The sequence below is a fragment of the Sorex fumeus genome, unplaced genomic scaffold (genome assembly GCF_029834395.1).
Source record: "Sorex fumeus unplaced genomic scaffold, SorFum_2.1 ptg000130l, whole genome shotgun sequence".
NCBI lineage: Eukaryota > Metazoa > Chordata > Mammalia > Eulipotyphla > Soricidae > Sorex > Sorex fumeus.
In genome coordinates, this window is record NW_026606187.1 from 4,493,380 (window position 1) to 4,519,642 (window position 26,263).

The 26,263-nt window shown below is 39.9% G+C and overlaps 1 protein-coding gene across 1 annotated transcript in view; it reads left to right on the forward strand.

The window, feature by feature from the left end:
* The first annotated feature begins 1,185 nt into the window (after window positions 1-1,185).
* The window catches only part of LOC130045923 (phospholipid-transporting ATPase ABCA3-like), a 126,675-nt gene continuing 101,597 nt past the window's right edge, over window positions 1,186-26,263 (forward strand). The window contains exons 1-7 of the mRNA XM_056138805.1: window positions 1,186-1,245; window positions 2,924-3,185; window positions 5,731-5,858; window positions 15,488-15,635; window positions 18,545-18,810; window positions 21,734-21,850; window positions 22,462-22,579. Of these exons, the coding sequence (XP_055994780.1) occupies window positions 1,186-1,245; window positions 2,924-3,185; window positions 5,731-5,858; window positions 15,488-15,635; window positions 18,545-18,810; window positions 21,734-21,850; window positions 22,462-22,579 (1,099 nt within the window). The remainder of the gene's footprint in view (window positions 1,246-2,923; window positions 3,186-5,730; window positions 5,859-15,487; window positions 15,636-18,544; window positions 18,811-21,733; window positions 21,851-22,461; window positions 22,580-26,263) is intronic.

The following is a 26,263-nucleotide window of genomic DNA, read 5'->3' on the forward strand; positions in this document are numbered from 1 at the left end:
GCTATTTTGATATTCTGTTCCACTTTCTTCTCACTTGTTTCTGCTGAAAAACTTGATAAAAGCTTTTCTACTTCATAAATATTTGATTATCTTTTCGAAAATCTCTTCACGTTTAAATACCCATGTGTTGTATTAGTGTCATGTATTTTCGTATGTTATTTTCCTATTTGGGGAAGTTTTCTACCATTTCAATAAGCCCTGTGTTCATATTATGTCCTTCTCTTATGGTATACTTATATTGCCTTTCCTTAAGGAGTTAGGTCTCAGAAGGTACTTTTCTACTTCTTGCATCTTATTTCTTACTTCTTCCATCTGAACTATTTGTACATTTTTGTCTTTGAGCTCACCAAATCAGATTACTGATTTTTGAATCAGTTTTTCATTTTCATTATCCTACTTTTGATCATATTTACTAAGGTTTTACATATTAAGTGTATTTTTTTCTCACATTGTGTTTTTACCATGACTTTTATTTTATTACAAAGCCCTAAATTTATTTTTCTGAGTTTTGTTGTATCTCTGGTTAAAGGTAAAGGTAAAGGTAAAGGCCCTCCCGTTGATCGTCGATTTGTTCGAGCGGGCCCAGTAACGTCTCCATTGGAGACTTTGTTGTTACTGTGTTTGGCATATCGAATACTCTCGTTATCTCTGGTTAGCATTTCTAAATTGTCATGTATCAGTTTGGCTTTCCCTACAAACTTTTATCTCATAGGGTTTCTTTATTATAGTTAATTTTTAACTGTTTTATAGGGAGATGTAACCCTTCACATCTCTGATATTGTATTCTGGAGCATTTTGTCCTCCTAGAGGCCTCACTGAGCAGCAATTTGATCTTAGAATTGTGATCCAATTTTACATAGTACTTTTTTTTCTGATGTGTTAAGAACTGGAAGCTATACTGGCAAAATTTGCCTAGAAGTTTACCCTTTTGATCTTACTTTTTAATTTTGTACTTGATGTTTTGAATATTTTATAACTTGCGTATAGTCTTAACTCATTAAAAGTATAGGGATAAATGATTGAAGAATTTTCGGGTGATTGCGGGTTTTTTTTTGCTATCTTTAAGCTTGATTAGACAGTTCAAGTTAAGTAATTTATTTGTGTGCAAGTACAATTCATTATATAATCTTAATCTTTATAAAAATATTTCTGTCTTCCATAGAGTTGCATTTATATTTTCCAAGAATGGGCGTTTCTAATTTAGACAAATTTATGATACTTCTCTGGAAGAATTTTACTTTAAAGGTAAGTTGAACTGTTTTTCAGATTTTTGCAGAAATTAGAAGACCACAATGGGAAAATTCTGACAACCTATCTTCTGCATTTTAATTTTATACTATTTTATTTTCCTCAATCCAGGGTGGTGGTATCTTTTCCAAATAGGAGGAATTTTTATAGAGTGGAGTCATAGAAGAATGACAGAAGGAGAAAAAAGTCAGACCAGAAAACTTTCACTATTGTATGAAGAAAATTAATTTTTGTCATATGTTATTGCCATACAATATAATAGTTTCAGTTAGTGACTTTTTTTTTTTTGCTTTTTGGGTCACACCTGGCGATGCACAAGGGGTTACTCCTGGCTTTGCACTCAGGAATTACTCCTGGCAGTGCTCAGGGGGCCATATGGGATGCTAGGAATCGAACCTGGGTTGGCGGCGTGCAAGGCAAACGTTCTACCTGCTGTGCTATTGCTCCAGCCCCAGTCAGTAACATTGATTCCAAATTTTCATTGGCTAGAAATGCTGTCACTAGTAGATATAAAAGTAGCCTTTTACGTTTTTAGCAGCCTCATACTTATCATGCCTGGTATTTTTTTTCTTGTGTCTGATTTCTTGTGTTTAGTTTGCCATTACCACTAATCATATAAAATTCACTGCCAGCTATGCTAGTAAGAGGTGACTGCACAATAGTAAAGTCACCTAGTGAGGTTTTTTTTCAGACGGTACCTCTACCATTTAAGTGATGCACAGTTTGTCCCCTCTTAGCTCTGGTTCTACTTGCCACATTTTATTTTATTTTTATTTTTGGTCACACCCGGCAATGCACAGGGGTTACTCCTGACTCTGCACTCAGGAATTACTCCTGGCGGTGCTCGGGGGACCATATGGGTGCTGGGAATCGAACCTGGCTCGGCTGTGTGCAAGGCAAATGCCCTACCCGCTGTGCTATTGCTCCAGCCCCCTACTTGCTACATTTTAAATTGTCCTGGTCATCCACATTCTGAAAATCTTATGATTATGTGAATTTGGTATTTTGAGAGCTAGAATATATTTTGCTCGAGCGGGCCCAGTAACGTCTCCATTGGAGACTTTGTTGTTACTGTGTCTGGCATATCAAATACTCTCGGTAGCTTGCCGGGCTCTCCGAGAGGGGCGGAGGAATCGAACTCGGGTCGGCCATGTTGGCCGCTTGTAAGGCGAACGCCCTACCCGCTGTGCTATTGCTCCAGCCCTACCCTTTATTATAGTAAACTATTGTGATGATTCTGTTTATTGTTATGTAAATGAACTTGTCTCACAGTTATGTTGTCTTTAAGCTTGATTAGACAATTCAAATTAGCTAAGTTATTTGTGTGCAAGTGCAATTTGTTGTACTTTTTATGTCCTATCTTTTATTATAGTAAATTATTGTGATGATTGTATTTTATTGTTATATTTTATTGTCAAATCTCTTACTATGCCTATTGTTTTTTAAAGAATAGTAAATTTACATGGTGTACATAGATAGGGGAAAACTGTATATTTATATTTATTTATGTTTCGGTATTCATAGATTTAGGCATCCACTGCGGGTCTTGAATTATATTCCACTTGGGTAAGGAGGGACCACAATATCTTCTTTTATGAACTACATTTTTTTTTTATCTAAAATAGCTTTTTGTAAAGTTAATGGCTGTTAATTGACACATTTTTTTTTCTTTCAGAAGCGGCAGTTCATTGCTGTAGCTACAGAAATCTTCATAGTATTTTTAATTGCAGGCACAGTTTGGCTAATACGTATATCAAGTGATATAAAGGTTTATGGACCTTATACATATCCTTCTTTAGACATTGAAATTTTGCCTCAGCAATTGAGGCAAAACAATCCCTATGGAGATTGGGAATTGGCTTTCGTGCCTTCCACTAGTCAAGTGGTGACAGACATTGTTGAAAATGTGAAAAATTACTTAGACTACAATTTTCAAGGTTAGAAATTTAATATTTTTATAAATTGTTTTAGAGAAGATACTGTTACCTTTTATATATGCATTAGCATCTAAGTGTGACATAATAGAACTTGCCCATAGCCAAACAGTGATTTCTAAAGATAGTAGTGACTTCATTAAATGAAGTTAAATTTATATGAAATATTTTCTACCAAAATTCAAGCAGTAATATTTGAAAGTTAGATGACGGGTTTATATGAGTGTTGGTTTTAAGGAAATTCTGTGATACTCAGCTTTCCTGCCTCTAATTATTTCTTTTTAAATTTTATTTAGAGATCTTGACTAAAAGTTAGTTTAGGTTATAGATTTGCAATATTTGAAAGTTTATGCTATTTATGTATAAAGTTACTGTGTATCACCATCACCAAATATGACTTTTTACCTTGTCCTTAAGTTACTTCTGGTCTAATCTTAACTTCCCTTTTCTCCCCTCAAAGTTTACTAATAGATTTTTGTATCCAAGGACAAGTGCTTGCAAATTTTCTGTTCTTCAGTTTTTGGGCCACACCTGGCCGTGCTGGGGGCCTACTCCTGGCTCTGCACTCAGCAATCACTAATGGCAGTGTTCAGAGGACCATATGGACTTCTGGGGATCGGACGAGGTTGCCCATGGGCAAATGCGCTTGCCACTGCACTGTCACTCCAGCTCTGGGTTTGGAATTTTTTGGCTATTGTCTACTCCCTTGTTTGATCTCTCCATATTCCCCCAAGAGAGATTATCCATTATTTGTTCTTTTCTCTCTATTTTTTTGCTTTAGATGACACTCTCCAGTTCCGTCTATGTGGCAGCGAACTATATCAGTTAATCTTTTCTTTCATCTGAAGTGTTTAATTCATATCTATATATATCCATATATCTATATCTATATCTATATATAGATATATAGCACTGTCCTCCCATTGTTCATCGGTTTTTTCGAGTGGGCACCAGTAATGTTTCCATTGTGAGACTTGCTGTTACTGGTTTTGGCATATCAAATATGCCACGGCGAACTTGCCAGACTCTGCCGTGCAGGTGGGATACCCTCGATAGCTTGCTGGGCTCTCCAAGAGGGATGGAGAAATCAAACCTGGGTCGGCCACGTGCAAGGCAAACGCTCTACCTGTTGTGCTATTGCTCCAGCCCCATATATATCTGAATAACAATATATGTAGCTTAATTGTGTGTGTGTATATATATATATATATCACAGCTTTTTATTTATCCATCATTGGACAGTTAATTTTCCCCCATGTCCTTGCTATTACACAGATTCAATGAACATAGGTTGCATTTATCTTTTCTTTTCTTTTTTTGCTTTATGGGTCACACCCAGCGATGCACAGGGTTAACTTCTGGCTTTAGCACTCAGGAATTACTCCTGGCGGTGCTTGGCCGACCATATGGGATGCTGGGGATGGAACCTGGGTCAGCCACGTGCCAGGCTAACACTCTACCTGCTTTACTATTGCTCCTGCCCCAGATAACTATGTTTCTGGTGTTGTTCTTTTTGAATCTATTTTGCTTGGTATTCTTTTGGCCTCATGAATCTGCATAGTTGTCTCCCTACACAGAAAGGGGGATGTGCTTAGCTATTATTTCCCCTTTTCCTTTTTTCTTCACCTTCTGGTATTCCTGTAATTCAGAGGTTATTCTTCATTAAATAACTTGCATTTTCTTTCATTCTTTTACTTCTCTTATCCTTTTCAACTTCTTTAACAATGCTGGCCTGTATTTTATCAGGGTTTATAAAATTTTTTTTTAATTCGAGAGGAAGAAAAGAATACATGGAACTTTATTTGTATCTATAAACTATTGAAGCCTTTTGTATTCTATTTGCATTTAAAATGCTTTGCTCTAAAAAATTTTAGTGTAATCAAACACATATAGGCACTTAAGTAACAAACATTTATCTTAGAAGGGTACAAATAATGCCTTACATTAAAATTTTAAAGTAAGTTGAATTCAATTTCTGCTGAATTAATTGACGAGTCATATAAAATACTGAAGCATGATTACCTCAAATACTGAAGCATTACAGTTCTCAATTTCTGAGTATTTTTATTAAGTTATTAGAGATTCTTAAGGATAATACTTTGATTAGATTGCATAGGTCAATTTTATATATCTTAAAGTGAAAATTTCAAAATAATTTTAGTCATCTCTCTTCCTTTGCTTACCTTAAAATTTATTAATTTGAAAAACTAAAAACTTGTGAAAACTTTTTGTTAATCATGAATTATTTATGTACCTCAGATATTTGTGATATATTCAATATGCCAAATACAGTAACAAGTCTCTCACAATGGCGACGTTATTGGGCCTGCTCAAGCAAATCAATGAACAACGGGAGGACAGTGCTACAGCGCTACCTCGGATATTCATGGTTGTTATGTTGATTTTTGGTCAAGAGAATTTTGAAATTTTCAATGTTTTTATAATTTTCCTATGAAATGATTCTCTCATAGATAGGAAAGCCTTTTTATAAATTGTTTTATGTGTTCTTTTTTTGTGGTCAACTCAAACATTGGGTTTCTTTCTCCAGTTAAAGGGTTTACTTCAGAACAGTCTCTTGAAAACTATATTTTGAAAGATAACAACCATGAAAAAGTTCTTGCTGCTATGGTTTTTGACCACGAGTTCAAAAAAAGCAATGATTCCCTGCCACAAGTGGTAAGAATGTTTCATCAAAACTGCAGTCACCTCAAAATTGCTCCTTATTACTTTCCTGAGATTTAGTGAAATGGAGTCATCATTACTCTATTTTATAAGTGGTACAATTACAGCTTTCTCAAGGTCATACTGCTTGCACATAGTAGAGCAGGGTCAGCAATTCAAATCAAATTAAATTAGGATTTTATGCCTATGGAGAAATAAACAAATTTACCTCACACTGAATTTTCTATTTACAAACCAGAAAATCACAGGAAATTTTGACAACTAAATACCTCTTAGGCCAAAATGGATAACGTGATATAAAGCATGTATATCTTCACTATTTTCCTAACTAACACAAATAAAAAACTTTCCTCTTTGATATCATAATTGCTCTCCTAAATCTAAATCGGGGGTGGGGGATATGCACAGGTTTAGCTAGGCTAAGTCAGAATTAGGACATAGGCAAACATTAAGATTCTTGTAGCAAATAAATTATCTAGCATCTGTCTGTGGGGCAGGCTTGAGTGGTGGTAGGAAAATTCAAAATAATGATGATGGGAAAGTGTAATAGTGGTGAGATTGGTGTTGGAATATTGGATGTAATCCATTATTGTGAACAACTTTATAAAAATAAAATGTAAAAATTGAAAAAAGAGATTGTTAGCAACTCCAAGAAAAAGAAACAAAGAAATGTCTTTAACTAAGAAGGTCTGATGGTAAGAATATAACCAAAGATTTTTGCAGATTTCTGCCTGCATCCAAATTCTAAAATTAATTTTTTTCGATGTTTGTAAATGAAATGGGAAAGTAAGAAAATTACTTGTTCTAAGTAAGGTTGAGGTATGGTTTTGTTTGTCCCATCACTGTTTTAATAAATGCCAACATCCTTCAAGTTACTGCCTGCAAGTCCAGGCAGATGTAGGCTCCAAGGTACACTGTAGAGCTTGGTGAAAAACACTGGAGTCACTTTCAAACTTTTTTTTTAACTGAGAATCCTAGTTTTTATTTCCTTTTTGTTTCTTTTTTAAAATTTATTTCTTTATTGAATGACTCTGAGATAGTTACAAAGCTTTCATAATTGAGTTTCAGTCATACAATGATCAAACACTCATCTCTCCACCAGTGCTCATTTTTCACCACCAATGTCCCCAGTATCTCTCCTGTCACCCCTACCCTAACCCTCCCCTGCTTCTGTGGCAGGAACTTTCCTTCTTAACTCTCTCTCTACTTTGGAGTATGGTTCGCAATACAGATACTGAGAGGCCATCACATTTGGTCCTTAGTCTACTTTAGCACACATCTCCCATCCTGAGCGATCCTTCCAACCACCATTGACTTAGTGATTCCTTCTCTATCCCAACTGCCTTCTCCCCCAGCACATGAGGCAGGCTTCCAAACTGTGTTGTGATCCTCTTGACCCTTGTCTCTACTGTCCTTGGGTGGTAGTCTTATTTTATATTCCAGGTCATTCGTCATGTTGACTTCTCGACCTAGGTACACATAATCTAAACCATTGGATATTGTTGCATTAGGAGATGTTCATCCCATTGAGAGTGAATGGAATATCAGGAATGAGACGAATGAGACCGTTTCTCATAAATATTGTCTTCGTGAGATTCAGCTGTAGTCCAACCTTTCCACACTCACAGTCGAACTTGGCCAGCATTTGTGCTGCTTGGCTGATGTTTAGTGTTATTAGAACGATGTCATCAGCGAAGTGGAGGTGGTGTAGTTGCCGACTGTCTCCCTTCACTTCCATTTCTTCCCATTCCAGCCATCACATGACGTTCTCGAGGGTGGCACTGATGAGTTTCCATTGCCCTTCTGGAAGATGTGATAGATCCATCAGGACGTCAGAGGTCAGTCATCTTGGTCTTGTAGTTGGCGAAGGACAGGCAGGCGTTGCGAATGTTTTTTCCCAACCTCTGCCACATCTGCGAGCACTGCGCTCTTCTCTCTTTGAGGTCTTCCTTTACCACAACTGCACTGCTTTGTGAGCACAGACGTTCCTGTGCGGTTGCCTGAGGCTTGTGCCAAGCCACGTTGGCAAATGAGCTCGAGAGTTTTCGAAGACAGGCATCTTTTTGTGACTATCTCTCTCTTGGTGTTCTTTGCACAATCATGGAGGTGCTGAACCAGTCAATCGTATTCCTCGTCAATGTTGTCAATGATGGGATCTTCCCATGTTGCCGCAATAGTGCCAAAGAGCTCCCAGTTGGTGGTCGTTCTGGGAGTTCTCTTCTTAAACTTTGCAGCCCTTTCCGCTCTGTGAAGTAGAATTTTGCATGAAGGAGATGGTGGCCCGATCCTGTTTGGAAATTTGAAACAGCGACATCAGTCAGGCAAAACCGTCGGTTGAATATGATGTGGTCAATTTTGTTGTGGAACCATCCATCTGGAGACTCTCATGTCCAACGTTTAGATTTGGCCTCCTTGAATTGTGAGTTACCATGGATATCTTGGTCAACATGATAAACTCAGACAGTCTCTCACCCTGTTCCTTCCATTTTAGGCCATTGGTCCCGATGTGGAGTTCTTCAGCTGATCTTCTCTGTCCTATCTTGGCATTAAAATCACCGACTATGATCTTGTAGAAGGTGTGGTCTTCTTTATAGAACTTCTCTAGCTCCATGTAGAACTTCTCAATTTCTCCTTCATCATAACTGGATGTTGGTGCGCAGACAACGAAGATAGAAACTGCTGACAGTGAGCCACATCTATTCAAGTGTAATCATCCGATTTGGGTTGTTAGGTATTCGAGTGAATCAATGTTTGTGGCCAAGCTCGTGTTGACAATGACACCGACGCCTCCGACGCCTCTTTTGTCGCATGTTCTGGGGAACAGTTCTTCTCCAGTGTCAAAAACGATGTGATGTGATTGATGCCTTCTCATCTCGGTCAGATCAATGATGTTGTACTTGATCTTTCATGCTTGCACCATCAGTCCTCGATGGCTGCATCCAATGCCAGTGTACGTTGGATGTACAGACAGTCAATTTTTTGTCCTTCTTCGTTTTGGCAGCCTAGTTCAGCCCTGAGAATTTATCAGCCTCTCCTTTCTCATTCTTCTTAACACTGCCATATTGGTGGTCAGCGGAATGAGACCCATTGTCAGAGTGGCCACGCAACACATCATAAAATACTTAATCACAGATTGCCGCACCGTATTTGATGGGGTTCAGATATGGTTTGAACCATGGGAACACCTGCAAGGATGATTAGAGGCCACCCTAAAAGCTTCTATCCCTCTCAGAGAGCCTGGCAAGCTACCGAGAGTGTCCCGCCCACATGGCAGAACTGGCTAGCTATACGTGGTGTATTTGATATGCCCAAACTAATAAATACAATGGGTCTCATTCTTCCCAACACTTTTCTTTAAAGTTAATAACCACTCTAACAGGTATGAAGTGCTATATCATTGTGAATTTTGATTTGCATTGCTCTGATAATTAGTGATATTGAGCATCATTCATAGATCTGCTTAGCATCTGCAGATTTTCTTTGGAAAATTATCAATTGAGAGCTTTTGTACACTAAAATTTTATTTTTTTCTTTTGAGTAACATGGGTTTATTTATATCTTTGGATATTAACTGCTTATCAGTTGCATGATTTTATTTATTTATTTTTTAATGTAAAGGCCCTCCCGTTGATCATCGATTTGCTCGAGCTGGCCCAGTAACGTCTCCATTGGAGACTTTGTTGTTACTGTGTTTGGCATATTGAATACGTCACGGGCTGGAGCGATAACACAGCGGTAGGGCGTTTGCCTTGCACGCAGCCAACATGGCCGACCCGAGTTCGATTCCTCTGCCCCTCTCGGAGAGCTCGACAAGCTACCGAGAGCATCTCGCCTGCATGGCAGAGCCTCGCAAGCTCCCCGTGACATATTCGATATGCCAAACACAGTAACAACAAAGTCCCCAATGGAGACGTTACTGGGCCCGCTCGAGCAAATCGAAGATCAATGGAGGGCCTTTACTTTACTTTACTTTATTTTTAAATGTAGGAGTACTGCTATTTATTCAGCCACTGATTAGCTGATTGAATTGTGCATGGACTCCACCTTACTTTTTTCCCATTTTTTATAATTTTATTTATTGAATCACCGTGAGAGCAGTTACAAAGCTTTCGGGTCTAAGTCTCGGTCATACAGTGAAACACCCATACCTTCACCAGTGCCCATTCTCCACCCCCAACAACCCCAGTATACCCACATCCCACACCCTCCCCCTTCCTGTGGGGCAGATGATTTCCACATTACTCTCTCTCTACTTTGATCACATTCAATGTTTCGACACCAGACCCATCATTATTATTTGAGATTTTACCCCAACACTCAGATCTGCTGAAAAGGCAACAGTAGACAATTTATGTTCTATTGCTGGTTATGAATAACATATGATGTCGCGTGGCTGCAGTTGGGCCATGTGATTTTGAAATTCTGAAATTTTAACACTTAAATCTGGAAGGATTTCTGCCAAAAGCCACTGGGTTTTGAGATTTGCTCCTGAGTCTCTGGGATAATGGCCATTGAGCAGCTTGAACAGGAGCCAGAGAGGCCAGTCGTGGGTGATGACTTGGGGTCTCATTGGGGTGGGGAGGACAGGCCTGGCTCCACCCCCATCCTGTGAGGCCCAACAAATTTTGTTACTGTGGACCCAGACCTGACTGTCCAATGGCCTCTGGAGGATGACAGCCACTGAGCCACCAAAGGGAAGCAGGCGGAGGGACAACACCCTTTCCCCCCTGGGGTGGCCCGGCAACAGTAACCTACTGCGTGGTTTGGACACATTTCTGCCAAAAGCCGCTGGGTTTCGAGATTCGTTTCTGAGTCTCTGGGATCAAGGCCGTTCAGCAGCTTGATCAGGAGCCAGAGAGGCCGTTCGTGGGCGATGACTTGGGGTCTCGTTGGGACAGGGAGGACAGGACCAGCTCCACCCCCCATCCCGCAAGGCCCTGCCTGTCTCATCACTGGGGGCCCAAACCTGACTGTCCAGTGGCCTTTGAAGGATGGCAGCCACTGGGCCGCCAGGGGGAACAGGCCAAGGCACGAAACCTATTCCCACCTGGAGTGGCCCAGCACTGTTAACTTACTGCAGGGACCAGACACATTTCTGCCAAGAGCCACTCACTGCGTTTCAAGATTTGTTTCTGAGTCTCTGGGATCATGGCCATTAAGCAGTTCAATCAGGAACCAGAGAGGCCTTGCCTCCAATTATGTAGCTGAGCCAGAGGTGGTTTGTGGGTGTGTTTCCCACATACCTAACTTTTGGTCGTTTACTTTCTTGGTAAACTTTGCCCCAAGTTTTTGGTGTCTGGCCAAAGGCACAGCAGCAATTTTTGGATATCTGAAAATCTGAAGGCGCCGTCAGGCTGCTGATGCACTCGCCTCACAGGTACAGGTTTACCTGCTGGCGACACCAAACCCCCACAGTTGCATGATTTTAAAATACTTTTCCATTTGTCAGGTTGTTTCTTCTTTTATGTTTTCTGTAGTGATAGGAATCAGAATCTCAGATCACGTATTTACAGGCTAAATAGTCTAATTTTGAGCTTCATCACATCACTATCTTGGCAGGTTGTCCTTTATTTATTTTATTTCCAGAAGAGCGATTTTTATTTTATTTTATTTTATTTTTCCTCCCTTTTTTATTGATTCACATTGAGATACAGTTACAAAGCTTTCATGTTTGAGCTTCAGTCATACAATCATCAAACACCCATCCCTCACCAGTGCACATATTCCACCACCAAAATCCCCAGTATTCCTCCCCCCCCATCCCTTCCCCTGCCTGAGAGGCAGACAATTTCCCTTATACTCTCTCTCTACTCTGGTTACATTTGATGTTTTGACACCAGTCCCACCACCATTCAAACTTGCTGAACAGGCAATGCTAGACAATTTGTTTTGCATTGCTCATTATGGACAGAATATAATATGTGGCCACATGCTCTAGGAATGTTAAAATTTTAATAATTAGGGTCTGGAGAGATCTCTGCAGTTAGATGCTCAGTTCCAACATTTGTGTGTGTGTCTGGATCATGACTGTGTAGGGGCTTAAGTAGGCGGTGGTAGTCTGTGGGCATCATCTCAGAGTTCCATTGAGGTGGGGTGAAGGAGAGTGACCTGCTCCTCCCCTGTCCTGTGAGGCCTGGTGTTTGTTTGCTGCCACTGTTACTGCGTATCTGGGCCTTTCGTTGAGTTCTAGAAGATGGTGGCCGCTGGGGGGCAGGCGGAGGGACAGCACCTGCTCCCGTTTGGAGTGACCCAATGAAAGTGGTCTATTGCAAAGTCTGGAAGTATCTCTGCAGTGAGCTGCTTGGTTCCGAGATTTGTGTATGTGTCTTGTCCTTTCATTTTGCCAAATAGTTTCCCTTGTGGAGCCCAATCTTTTAAAAAGGATTTTGTTCAGTTCTTTCGTTTTTGCTACTTTTGCTTTGTTGACATATCTATTTTTTAATTTCATTTTAGGCATTTCGATTCATAATACTGTTATTGGTAGGGTTTCATGCATAAAACATTCCAGCATTACACTTCCCACCAATGTCCACTTCTCTCCACCACTGTGCCTGTGACCACCTCTTTTGTCATAGTCACCTTTTTGTCATAGTCACCTCCCTATCTTATTTCCCCCTAACGAGCCTTCTCAGTAAAGACCAGTTCTAAGTTTCCATTGCCCTAGGGAATTTGTTATTTACTTGCTATATTCTTTTTATTTTATATATGAGGAAGATGATTCTTTATTGTGTCTTTCCTTAAATTCACTCAGCATGATCCATCCATGTAAAAAAAATGCATGATTTCATCTTTCCTTAAAGCATGTAGTCATATATATGCATATATACATATATAGTATACTATATATACATATATAGTGTTGTATATATACATACACACACACCTTGGCTTCTTTATTCAGTCCTTGGACACTTGGATTGTTTCCAGATTTTTGGCTATTGTGAGCGGTGCTTTGGGATATTATCTTTACTCTTTGGCTTGCTGGGCTTTTATGCAGCTCTCTATTGTGTTCGCTGTTCTCTGGGGTGAGAGCTCTAAGTGATGCAGACCCTAAAGACAGGAGTGCAAATGTCATTTCCGAATAGAATTTTGGGAGTCTTGGAATAGATGCCAAAGTCTTGGAATAGATGCCAAGAAGAGGAATTGCTGTGTCATTTAAAATTTCTAGTATTTTTATTTTTTTGAGAAGTATGCACATCATTTTCCAAAAAGACTGGACCAGCGGTGAATAAGGGTCCCTTTCCCCCCCACATTCATGTCAACAATGTCTATGTTTGTGCTTTGTGATGTGTGCTTCCCTTTATTTCTTGATGGGGTTGGTCACTTCTGATGATAGTTTTCTCATTTCTGCTCTCAGACTGTCTTGTTCCTGAACCTTTGTTTCTTTGATCTCATTAAATGGTCATAGCATGGTCTTTCTCTGAGAGGTTAGACTGTTGGCTGATGCTGGTAGAGCCTTCTGGGATATAATCTTCACTCTTTGGCTTGCTGGGTTTTTATGCAGCTCTCCATTGTGTTCGCTGTTCTCTGGGGTGATAAAGGCAGAGAGGGTCACCCTAAGATCGTGGTCTTCCCTGGGGATATAGGTGTCTACAGTGTGAAGTTGAAGTTGAGTGGCCATGTATACCCCATAGTGGAGGCAAAATTCCTGCAGTGACAGGTGAGTTTGGGCTCCATCCCGTCCCCTTGGAGATAGTACAGCAGGTGGGCGTTTGCCTTGCATGTGGCTGACCCGGGTTTGATTCCCAGCATTCCCTATGGTCCCCAGAGCATTGCTAGGAGTAATTCCTGAGTGCAGAACTAGAAGTAACCTCTGTGCATTGCCGGTGTAACCCAGAAAGCAAAAAAAAAAACAAAAAACAAAAAAACAAAAAAAAAAAACTTGATTTCTACTCAGGAATTTTTTTTGGAAGTCTTTGCATCTTTAATGCACTTAGAATAGTGTATATGAGTGAGATCATCTGATCTTTGTCCCTTAATCTCTGACTTATTTCCCTTAACATGCTGCCCTCTAGTTCCATACAACTTTCAACAAAAGGCAATGTTTCATCTCTTCATATAGGTAAGCAGTTTTCCATTGTGACTATGTACCACAAAGTTTTATCCACTCATCTATCCTTGGGTTTTGGGGTTGCTTCAAGATATCAGTTATTACAAATAGTGCTACAGAGAATGTGTGCATGCATATCACAATCACTATCATCCTGTTGTTCGTCGATTGCCTCAAGTAGGCCCCAGTAACGTCTCCTTCGTCCTAGCCCTGAGATTTAAAGTGCCATATTTAAGGCTCTTTCAGGGTTAGGAGAATGAGACCCATCATTGTTACTGGTATTTGGCATATTGGGTATGCCACAGGGAGTTTGTCAGACTCTGCCGTGTGGGCAGGTTACATTTGGTAGCCTGCCAGGTTGTCCAAAGTCAGAATGAGATAATAAGATGTCTCTTCTGGGAGCTGGGTTTTATAGTCTCTGGGTCTTGGCCGTTGATGGGATTACACAGCGCCGGGGTTGTGGGGGTGGGGGGGAGGGGGTCAGCTGGTGGGTGTGACCCCTGCCTACTGGAAGATGGAGGATCTGGGTGGAGGATGCTCAGCCCCGATCTGAGCAGGCTTGGAGATCTCAGCCCCGGGACCCGCATGCCTTTGTTCCTCTGCTGGTACCTTCATGCGTGTGGAGAGTGGTCTCAGCATGGTTGTGGCTGGTTCTGGAGGTCTTTGGCTGCTGGAGCTCTGCTCAGGGCAGGGAGGGAAACTCAACCCATCCCCCTCCAAGGGGCCCTGGCGAGGACAGCCAGGCGTGGGGGCAGGAGACTCTGCTGTGCATGCATGTATCTTCTTGAATTAGTCTTTTTGTAGTTTTGTAGATTCCTAGAAGTGGAATTGGTGGGTCTTATAGAATATCTCCTTTTGATATCTTTAGAGAAATCCCCAGGTGATTTTTCATAAAGATTGAACCAGTTTACATTTCCACCAACTGTGTAAAGATATGCTTTTGTCTTCATACCTACCATTTCTGTATTTTGGATTTACAAACTTATTATTGATGAGGCAATATCAATAGTATTTAAAACTATGGCCTCAGTATATAAAAATTATTGTCCCTCGCCACCACCAAAGTGCCCATAACTCTTCTATTGTCCCTAAGTCACCTTTAGACTTGTCTTCTTTCTTTTTCAAGCTTCTTGGTAATTTGGTTTGTATTTCAATGTCAAAACCTTGTCATTGTTACTTTCTCTTGCTTCATCTTTTTATTGTTCTTAGTGGATTCTTTTGAGGTTGAAATCTCTTTCAGAAGAAGAGATTTTTGCTCCCAGTCTTCTTTGGGTCACATAGTAGAAGGTAAATTTAATAATATTTTGTTATCTTTCATGTTAGTATGTCTACCCACTGTCTTTCTAAGAAAAATACATTTAAAGCAGTGTGTGAGTTGCCTGTGTGTTTGCTTACTGAAAATCCACAACAGTCTTAGGACATTTATTCTCATGTCCTGATATTATTCTTCTACATGTGTACAGAGAATTCAGCCTCAAAATCACATATTCACAATTACAGTTCAAGCTTCTTTTGCTTTTCTTAATTGTTTGTGTATATAATTGTTTGGTTTGTTTCTTATTGCCCCTTGTAGGTGAAATGTTTTCTGCGTTTTAGTACTTTTCAAAGAAACGAGGAGATAGAATTTATTCGACTTGGAAGCTGGAAAACAAGCTCTCTTTATTTGGATTCTGCACAGCCAGGACCCAGATATTTTTCAGCTTCATCTGGAGGGCCCCCAGGTGAGCAGATCTTTAATCATATATTTTCTAAAATGGTTGTAAAGTCGAAGCTATCAAATATTTTTGCTTACATTTCTTCAAGCTTGTGATGAAATAGTTTACTTTTCACTTCCTATGGTGACTTTTTTATGTTAAAATATCACTGTCCAAAACCTCCTAAGCTGAGGCTGGAGAAATAGTACAGACATTCAGGCATATACCTTGCAAGTACCCAACTCTGTGCCCAACTCCAGTTCAATCTGTAGTTGTATAAGGCCTCCAAACATCACTCTGTAGGTTGCTGAGTGCTGCTGGCACAAATGAGTTGTTCCAGCACCACCGAGCCAGACAACACTGGTTCAGACAGACCTTAGACCCTAGGCTTGAAGCACTGAGTTCACCCAATATCACGAGGCGTGACGAAAGACATCCTGAGCACCACGTGGGTGGGGCCCCCCAGGGTTCTTTTCATGGAAATTATGAAATTTTATCCTCTTGCAATTTTTATTGTGTTTAGATTTTATGTAGATCTGTCCATTTTTATCTTAATGCCATAATTCTGCATAAAGCATAGGTCAATGATAAATGAAAGCTATTCTGTTGGATCGATGAAAAGGTTTTACTATTGTTATTTACTTTGATTAATTATACTAATTACAATTAAGAGGTCTCTTAACAACTAAGACTTATTCTCTCTAAGAAAATTATTTAACAGAAGAAAGCTATAATCAATTTTGATTCTTAAAAATTGGATATAACATATATCTCAATGAATGGCACGTATAAAATATAATTTGGCAGGAACACTGTGCAATCATTTAAAATACATTATTGGGTCTTCTAAAAAAGGCAAAACTCAGAAGTTTATTATGAAATTATACCTATGTAAATAGAGTATTTCTCAGCACAACACTGGTGTGTGTATGCACATATATATATCCATTACATAAACATATTTGTTTGGGTGATGGGATTGTATTCTGGGAAGATTTAGTCTATTCAGGAATCTATAACAAAATGCTATCACAATAAGTGGGTTTTATTTTTTTTTTTGCTTTTTGGGTCATACCCGGTGATGCACAGGGGTCACTCCTGGCTCTGCACTCAGGAATTATCCCTGGCAGTGCTCTGAGGACCACTTGGAATGCTGGGAATCAAACCTGGGTCCACGGCATGCAAGGCAAACGCACTACCTGCTGTGCTATCACTCCAGCCCCCACAATGGGTGGGTTTTATTTTATTTATTTATTTATTTATTTATTTATTGCTTTTTTTGGGGGGTCAGACCCGGAGATGCACAGGGGTTCCTCCTGGCTCTGCACTCAGGAGTTACTCCTGGCGGTGCTCAGGGGACCATATGGGATGCTGGGAATCGAACTTGGGTCAGCTGCATGCAAGGCAAATGCCCTACCCGCTGTGCTATCACTCCAGCCCCAATGGGTGGGTTTTAAAGAATAAATATGTATCACATTTCTGGGGACAAGTTTGAGATCAAGTTTCCATATTCTGGTGAGGCCTTCTTACTAACTCTGAATTCTTCTAGTGTTCTCATAATAGGGATATCTCTGAACATTTTTTTTATAAAGCACAGATTCCTTTTATGATGGCTCAGAACTTTCCAAAAGTCACTTCTACTATCACTAATAGCAGGATTTCATGTTTATAATTTCAACATATGAATTAAGGAGAACATTAAGACCATAACTGAAGCCAAATAAAGATGTGCATAGTAGAAACCATTCAAAAAATATTCCTGACAGAACTGTTACAAGTAGCAAGAAATAGGAGAAAATCTGGGCAACTGACGAGAAATATTGTGCAAAGAAGAAATTAAGCAAAAATATTGAATAAAGGAATAAAGTTTAAAATGAAATTTTATTTACAGAAATTAAAATATATGCACATATATATTTTATATATGTGCACATATATAACAGTACAAGGCTTTTGGAGGGTTTGAGAGGGAACACCCAGCGATGGTCAGGGATTACTCCTGACTCTGCACTCAGGAATTACTACTAACTGTGCTTGGGGGACCATATGGAATGCCTGGAGTCAAACTTGGATTGGCTGTGTGCAAGGTAACTGCCCTACCCACTCTACTATTGCTCTGGGTCTGTGGTTCTGAGCTCTACCCAGGCCATCATACAATGCTCAGGAGTTACCAGGGCTAATTAGGGAAGTCATGTCTTGTTTTGCATCTAACCAGAGTTGGATGCCATCAAATCTCCCCACCATCTATTGCTCAAGCGGGCCCAGTAACGTCTCCATTGGAGACTTTGTTGTTACTGTGTTTGGCATATCGAATACATCACGGGGAGCTTGCCAGGCTCTGCCGTGCGGGCGAGATACTCTCGGTAGCTTGCCGGGCTCTCCGAGAGGGGTGGAGGAATCGAACTCGGGTTGGTCATGTTGGCTGCGTGCAAGGCAAACGCCCTACCGCTGTGCTATTGTCACCATCTATAGATATTCTAAATTATCTTAATATCTTCCTCTACTAATATATCAGAAATAAATTATTTGCATACTCTCCAGATCCAAAGGATCATGATGAGTAGCACTAATTTGTGGATAAAATTTTACCTAACTCAACAGAAATTCATTTCTCTATTGTACCCTCCCTCCCTCTCACACACCTCCATGGTCCGCTGAATCAAAATCTTTACTTGTCCAATGAATGTCTGTTCGATCATCCAACTAAATGATTAAAAATACAGAGAAAGCAGCTCTATAATTTACATGCAACATTTCTGGAACGATGGGGATTATACTCCCCTTTACTATTATTTTCTTTGTTCTTCTGTGGTAAAACGATGTTGGTTTCCTCATTGCAATATTTACTTTATTGTTTCTCTTTACATAATTTAGAAACCATTCATCTCAGGCATTTCTTATTATATTATACTTAGTACTTCCTGTTCCTCATTTAGGATACTTTGCTGAAGGGTTCCTGGCTGTGCAACACGCGTTGGCTAGCTCCATCAGAACACACTATCTCTCTCAACATCCAAATACTTGGTTTGAGAACTTGAGGATCAGCATGCTGTCTGCGAGATTTCCATACAGAAAATATAGTCATGATTATTTCTTTCAACATGCTAATATTTTTATACCTTTAGTAATATTATTTATTTTTGCTATAAATCAGCTTATTCTCATTAAATCCATCGTGTGGGAAAAGCAAAACCGATTGAAGGTAATTTCACTTTTCATTTTCTTTGTTTAAATTTAAGGCATTTTCGACTGGGTCAGCCCTTTTGGAAAACAGTATGGACAGTTCTCAAGAAATTAGAAATTGAGCTTCCATTTGACCCAGCAATACCACTCCTGGGAATATATCTCAGAGAGGCAAAAAAGTATAGTCGAAGTGACATCTGCACTTGTTTGTTCACTGCAGCACTCTTTACAATAGCCAGAATCTGGAAAAAACCTGAGTGCCCGAGAACAGATGACTGGTTAAAGAAACTTTGGTACATTTAAACAATGGAGTACTATGTGGCGGTTAGAAAAGATGAAGTCATGAAATTTACATACAAGTGGTACTACATGTAAACTATCATGTTAATCAAAATGAGTCAGAAAGAGAGGGATAGACATAGAAAGATTGCATTCATCTGGGGAATATAAAGTAACAGAATAGGAGACTAACACCAAAGAATGGTCGGGATTAGTACCAGGAATTTTGCTCCATGGCTTGGAGGCCAGTCACACATGCTAGGGAATAAGGCAGCTCATATAGAGAAGAGAGCACCAAATAAAGGGTGTTGGGAGAATCCTCCCAGGATGGGAGAAGCATGCTGAAAGTAGACTATAGACCAAACATGATTGCCACTCAATGCTTCTTTTGCAAACCACAACACCCAAAAGGAGAGAGAGAACAAAGGGAAATGCCCTGCCACAGAGGCAAGGTGGGATGGGGGGTTGGGGGGTGGGAGGGATACTGGGATCCATGGTGGTGGGAAATGGCTACTGGTGGAGGGATGGGTATTTAATCATTGTATAATTGAAACCCAAGCACAAAATTTGTAAGTCTACAACTGTACCTCATTGTGTCTTACTAATAAAAAAAATTTTTAAGGCATTTTATTATTAAGCTTTCAAGACCAGTGTTAGTCACTATAAATTTTGTCTTTTTATAGATTGTCATATATATTTTCATATTATAATGTATTTATTGAAATATCATTAGTTTAAAACATTATATAGGTTTGGGATATACAGTATATGTTTTATATCATATATGCTATGTCCTCATCTCCAGAAAAATATTATCTCATTGTGAATAATAGTAATTTATTATAAAAGCATTTATTTACAGAACTGTATACATTTTAGAGATAGTTTATGGTATCGCAACATTAGGAACCATGAAATATACAAATTTTAAAAACTTATCTACCCATGGATGGACACATTTCCATCCTTCAGCTATTATGAATAGTGTTGATATGAGATTTTCTATTCAAATGTCTATTTCTATTCAAATGTCTTGAGGACAGTTTAAATTATTTTGAACATATACCCCATAGGATAGGTCTCAGCCAAAGCCATGCTGAGACCACGCTCCACACACTTGGATGAGGAATCGGCAGAGGATCTCAGGCTGAGATCTCCAAGGCTGCTCGGTTCAGGACTGTGCCTCCTTCACCCAGCTCCCCCACCTTCCAGTAGCTAGACAGTTACACCCAACAACTTCCATGTAACCCCATCAACGGCCATCTAGAATCTATAAAACCAAGCTCCTGGAAGAGAACACGGCAGAGTTTCCTGCCCCCACGCCTGGCTGTCCTCACCAGGGCCCCTTGGAGGACAGCGGGTTGAGTTTCCCTCTGCAGCTCGAGCAGAGCCCCGACAGCTGAAGACCTCCGGGACCCAGCCAAAGCTATGCTGAGCCCACTCTCCACATGCTTGGACGAGGAACCGGCAGAGGAACCCAGGTGTGCGGGACCCAGGCCTGAGATCTCCAAGCCTGCTAGGTTTGGGACTGGACCTCCTCCACCCAGCTCCCCAACGTTACAATAGCTAAACAGTTACACACACCAACTGCCATGTAACCCCACCAACGGCCATCCAGAGACTATAAAACCAAGCTCCCGGAAGCTCTTATTCTCTAGTTCTCACTCTCAGAAAACCTGGTAGGCTACTGAGAGTACCATACCCGCCTATATGCCTGACTAGGAACTCCCGTAAAGGTGATTAGAGGCTGCCCCCAAAGCCTCCATTCGATTCGGAGAGACTGGCAAGCTACTGAGAGTATCCTGCCCGCATGACAGAGCCTCACAAGCGTACTCGGTATTCTAAAACAGTAACAATGAATGGTCCTCATTCCCCTGACCCTGAAGGAGCCCCCAATATGTCATCAGGCTACACTTGCACGTGACAGGGATGAATGGAGACGTTACTGGGCCGCTCGAGCGAATTGAAGAACCCCATAGGAAAATTGACCAGATAGTATTTATATGTTCAACATATTGAATAGCTGCCAGACTGTGATACTGCAAGCCCAAGTCTCAGAATCTGAGAAATGAGCATTATGTTCACAGATTGCAAAAAAAGAATTCAAAGTTTGGAGACACCTGCTGTCTCTACAGTTTACTTATATGAATGGCTTACTTAAGAAAATGAGTAAGCAGGACAACAATAAACAATATTCATTTTAGCGAGTTAGACTCATTTGATCAAATAAGGTTAATGGTGCCTAATGTTAACAGTGGGGCTTATGTATTTATGTACATTATCGGACTGCTGGTAACTACATGAATTATTTTAAGCAAGTAACATTCTAAGCCAAACTTCCTCCTTTAAAAATTAAACATGATATCATTGTATAATCGAAACTCAAGCACAAAAAATTGTAAATCTACAACTATACCTCATGGTGTTTCACTAATAATTAAAAAAATAATAAAAAAAATTAAACATGATGATTTTTAACTACTCAAATTAGTTTGGTGATAGTAGAAATTAAGTTAAAAAGTGTTTCTCTCTGAAAGTTTAGATCATGTTATAGTTTTGGTAAATGTTTTTGATTTAATTAATCTTATCAAGTGCCTCCACGGAGAGTGAATTTTATAAAATGGCATTTTTTTCTGACATTGGTTGTGTTAACTCTCCTATAGGAGTACCAGCTCTTGATTGGACTCAGTAATTGGATGCTCTGGGCTGCCTATTTTGTTACATACCTTGCTTTGTACCTAATTGACATTTTTGTGATTTGTATAATTTTCTGTTATAAGGTAAGTGTCTAAATGAAGAATATTACAGTCAGACTTTGAGAGAAAAGAGTCATGGTGTGGGCCTCCTGGATAAATGATGCTAGAGAATTAGAATGAGCCAAGTTAGTTTAAAGATAGCCTTCCCAGGGGCTGGAGCAGGTAGGGTGTTTGCCTTGCAAGTGGCCAACCTGGGTTCTATCCCTGGCATCCCATAGGGTCCCCTGAGCACCACCAGGAGTAATTCCTGAGTGCAGACCCAGGAGTAGTAACCCCTGAGCATTTCCAGGTAAACCCCAAAAACAAAGCAAAGCAAAAGACAGCCTTCCCAACCTGCCCCCTAAAGTCTGTTGGTAAGATGCTTTGCCAAGGTGGTAAACTGAGAGCTTTCAATGGTCATTTGGTACTCTTCGCATGGCCTTTGTTCCAGTGGGAGGGACTCCCTTCCTTCCTAAGGGTCCTGCCATCTCTGGGCCTGAAGTTCTACATTTTAGTGGTTTTCCAGGCTGAACTTCACAGATACATCCTGTGTCTCAAAGGCCTTTATGCTTTGGGGATGGTCTAGATTAGCATTAGTCCCCTATCTCTCTGCTTGCAGCAGCACGACTAACCTGTGTTCCTGATCATTTTGCTAGCTTAAACCGAAGGCGATCTTCCAATACAGTGATCCATCTCTGGTCTTTGTCTTTTTGCTGTGTTTTGCCTTTTCCACAATATTCTTCAGCTTCATGATTAGCACATTCTTCAATAGAGGTGAGTCTAAGCTTCTGGAAAAGTTCTTCATTGATTTAGTAAGGACCACATTTGGACACTCCTGAATTTTTTTCCCCATCTTATCAATAGTCTCCATTTACATTTTGTTTTGTGTTGGGGTGGGATGGGGGGAGCACACCTGACAGAGTTTACTTCTGGCTCTGTGCTCAGGGCTCATTCCCAGCAGGCTCAGGGACCATATTGGGTGATGGAAATGGAACCACTTACCTTACCTGCTGTTCGAGTCCTCCACCCCTCTCAGAGAGCCCGGCAAGCTACCGAGAGGATCTCGCCCGCACAGCAGAGCCTGGCAAGCTCCCCGTGATGAATTCGATATGCCAAACACAGTAACAACAAAGTCTCCAATGGAGACGTTACTGGGCCCGCTCGAGCAAATCGATGAACAATGGGAGGACAGTGATGATTACTGGGCCTATTTAAAAAAAAAAAAAGAAGAGTAATGACAATACAATTCATGTAAAAATGGATTTAAAAAATGACACTATATTTGTGATATCTTCCTAAACTTTACCTGGTACTTCAACAAATAATGTCTTCATGTTGCTGTTACAGTGGGTGCAGATGAAATATGACATTGTTTGGGATTTCTTCCTATGCTTTAGCTGGGACTGCATATAACGTCTTTTTGTAACTGCTATAGTGGATGCGGAGTCTCAATTCTAATCATCAAGCAGTTAACATTGAAACCAAGGAACTGGAGATGGAATGACCAGATTCAGAAAATAATTTTAAGATGAAGGCAAAGAAAAGAAGGCCAGGAAGCTCCTGGATTATGGGGAGGAGTCTCCTTGAAGTGAGATTCCAGAGAAAGAGAGAGCTCTTTACCCTTTGATTCCTTTTTAACTAGCAGAGGTGTGGGAGTCGGGAGCTGAGTGAGGATTCTTCATTGAGTTTAAAGTAGTCAGGCTGATAAAACAGAGGTAGGATGTTGAGATGATTGTCTTCTGGTTATTTGGTCATGTAGTTCATCTGCATAGCTTGGGCCAACCAGGCTTATCAGACACCACCCAGGCAGACCTTTTGACCATCTATGTAATCGTTCCTTTCCTTTGGGCCATATTTCTATTCCCTTTCTGTCTCTACTTTAACTACTGTCAGGAATGTTTAACATTAAGGTGGCTTCAGTATATTCTATTGGAGAACCTAAATTTTCCTTAAAAACTTTTTAAAAAATTGATTGAGATTCTGTGGTTTACAATACTACTCTACATTCCCAGGTCTTTTGTCAAATATTAGCTTACAATAGACCTGAGGATCTGTCTCTGGGTTCTCAATTCTATTCCATTGGTCCAATAGTCTGTCTTTATACCAGAACCACTCTGTCATGATTTCTATAGATATATAACTTAATTTAAAATTAGGGAAATAAAAAACTCCAGTCTTTTCTCCCCCAGGATTGTTTTTGACTGTGTGTGTGCATGTGCATGTGTGTGCATGCATACCTGTGTGTGTGTATGTGTATGTGTGTGGCAGGGAGGTTTATGACTTCATATGCATTTTAACAGAAGTTGGTCTATGTCTCTGAAAACAGATTGAAGATTTTTATATTACATTAATTCTTTTACATTACAGAATTATCAACTCTGTACAGTGCTTTGGAAAGAGTGGCCAGTTTGATAATATCAACGCTTCAAATCCTTGAAAAAAAATGATGTTTGTGCTTCTATCTTCTATTCTTTTAGGAGTAGCATTGTTTTGTATATCTTTCACCCCCTTTGTAAGGATATTTCTAGGTATTGGAGTTCTTGAAGCACAATTGCGAATTGAATTTTTTTAAATATATCCTTCTATGTTATTGTTTACATGTATATTTGTGTGTTGATTTTGAAGTCTGCCACTTTCCTGTACAAGTACTGATTCTAGGAGGGTTTTTTTGGTAATTATTCTCTTTTGTGTTTTTTAAGTAGAGTATCATGACACCTGCAAAAAGGAATAGTTTTAAGTTACTCTTTTTGAATCTGGGTCCTCTTTATAGCACTTTCTTGCTTAATTGCTATGGCAAGGTCTTTCAACACAATATTGAATAGTAGCAATAAGAGTTGGTAAACTTGTCTTCTACCTAATCTTAGAGGGAAGACTTAACATTTTTTCACTATGATGTTAGGTGTGGATTTGTGGTAAATAGTTTTTTTTAATTAAAATTTTTTTAATAGTGAGACATCATGAGGTACAGTTGCAGACTTACACATTTTTGTGCTTGGGTTTCAGTTATACAATGATTAAATGCTCATCCCTCCACCGGTGCCCATTTCCCACCACCATGGATCCCAGTATCCCTCCCACCCCCCATCATGCTTGAGTTTCAGTTGTACAATGTTCAAGCACCCACCCCTTCACCAGTGTACATTTACCACCACCACCAACATCCCCAGTTTCCTTCCCACCCCCCAGCCTGCCTCTTTGGAATCTTTATTTTAAGTGTTTTGAGGAAACGCCATATTGGGAAGACTCTAATGTGATGAAAGATGAATTTCAAGTCCATTAGAATGGCAAGAGCAACGTGTAGGCACCAAGGAACTTTCCTCAAACTTTCCTTAAAACTATTTACCACACCTTTATTTGGTGTTCCCTTCTTTATCTGAGCTCACTTTTCTCCTAGTATGTGTGGTTGGCCTCCAAGCCATGGAGTAAAATTCCTGGTACTAATTCCAGCCATTCTTGGGTGTTAATCTCCTATTCTGTTACTTTATATTCCCCAGATGAATGCAATCTTTCTATGTCTATCCCTTTCTTTCTGAGTCATTTCGCTTAACATGATACTTTCCATGTAGTACCACTTGTACGTAAATTTCGTGATTTCTTCTTTTCTAACAGCTACATAGTACTCCATTGTGTAAATGTACCAAAGTTTCTTTAACCAGTCATCTGTTCTTGGGCACTCAGGTTTTTTCCAGATTCTGGCTATTGTAAAGAATGCTGCAATAAGCAGACAATTGCAGATGTCACTTCGACTATACTTTTTTGCCTCTCTGGGATATATTCCCAGGAGTGGTATTGTGGGATCAAATGGGAGCTCAATTTCTAATTTTTTGAGAATCGTCCATACTGTTTTCCATAAGGGCTGAACCAGTCGGCATTCCCACCAACAGTGAAGGAGTGTCCCTTTCTCACCACATCCGCGCCAGCACCGGTTGCTTTTGTTCTTGTGGATATGGGCCACCAAATAAAGGTGTCGGGAGGATCCTCCCAGGATGGGAAAGCATGCGGAAAGTAGACTATAGACTAAACATGATTGTCACCCACTGCCTCTTTTGCAAACCACAACACCCAATAAGTGAGAGAGAACAAAAGGGAATGCCCTGCCACAGAGGCATGGTGGGATGGGGAGTGATGAGAGTTTTGGTTTTTTCTTTCTTTCTTTTTTTTTTTAACTATGAAGGAGTGTAGAATCATGTCAAATGTTTTCTCTGCATCTATTGATGTCATGAGAGTTTTATTTTTCCTTGTATTGTTATAGTGTATTACGTTGACTTGTATTGATTAAACCATCCATGTATCCCTGGGATAAATCCTCCTCAATTGTGGTACATAAGTTTTGTATTGCATAATAATTTAGACAGCAATAGTAAACAAAAGAGATTTTTTTAAATTCTTGATGTGCTTATTTTAGTACTCTTATACTAAACAAAGATATTTGCATCTGAGGTTATAATCTCCTTTTTA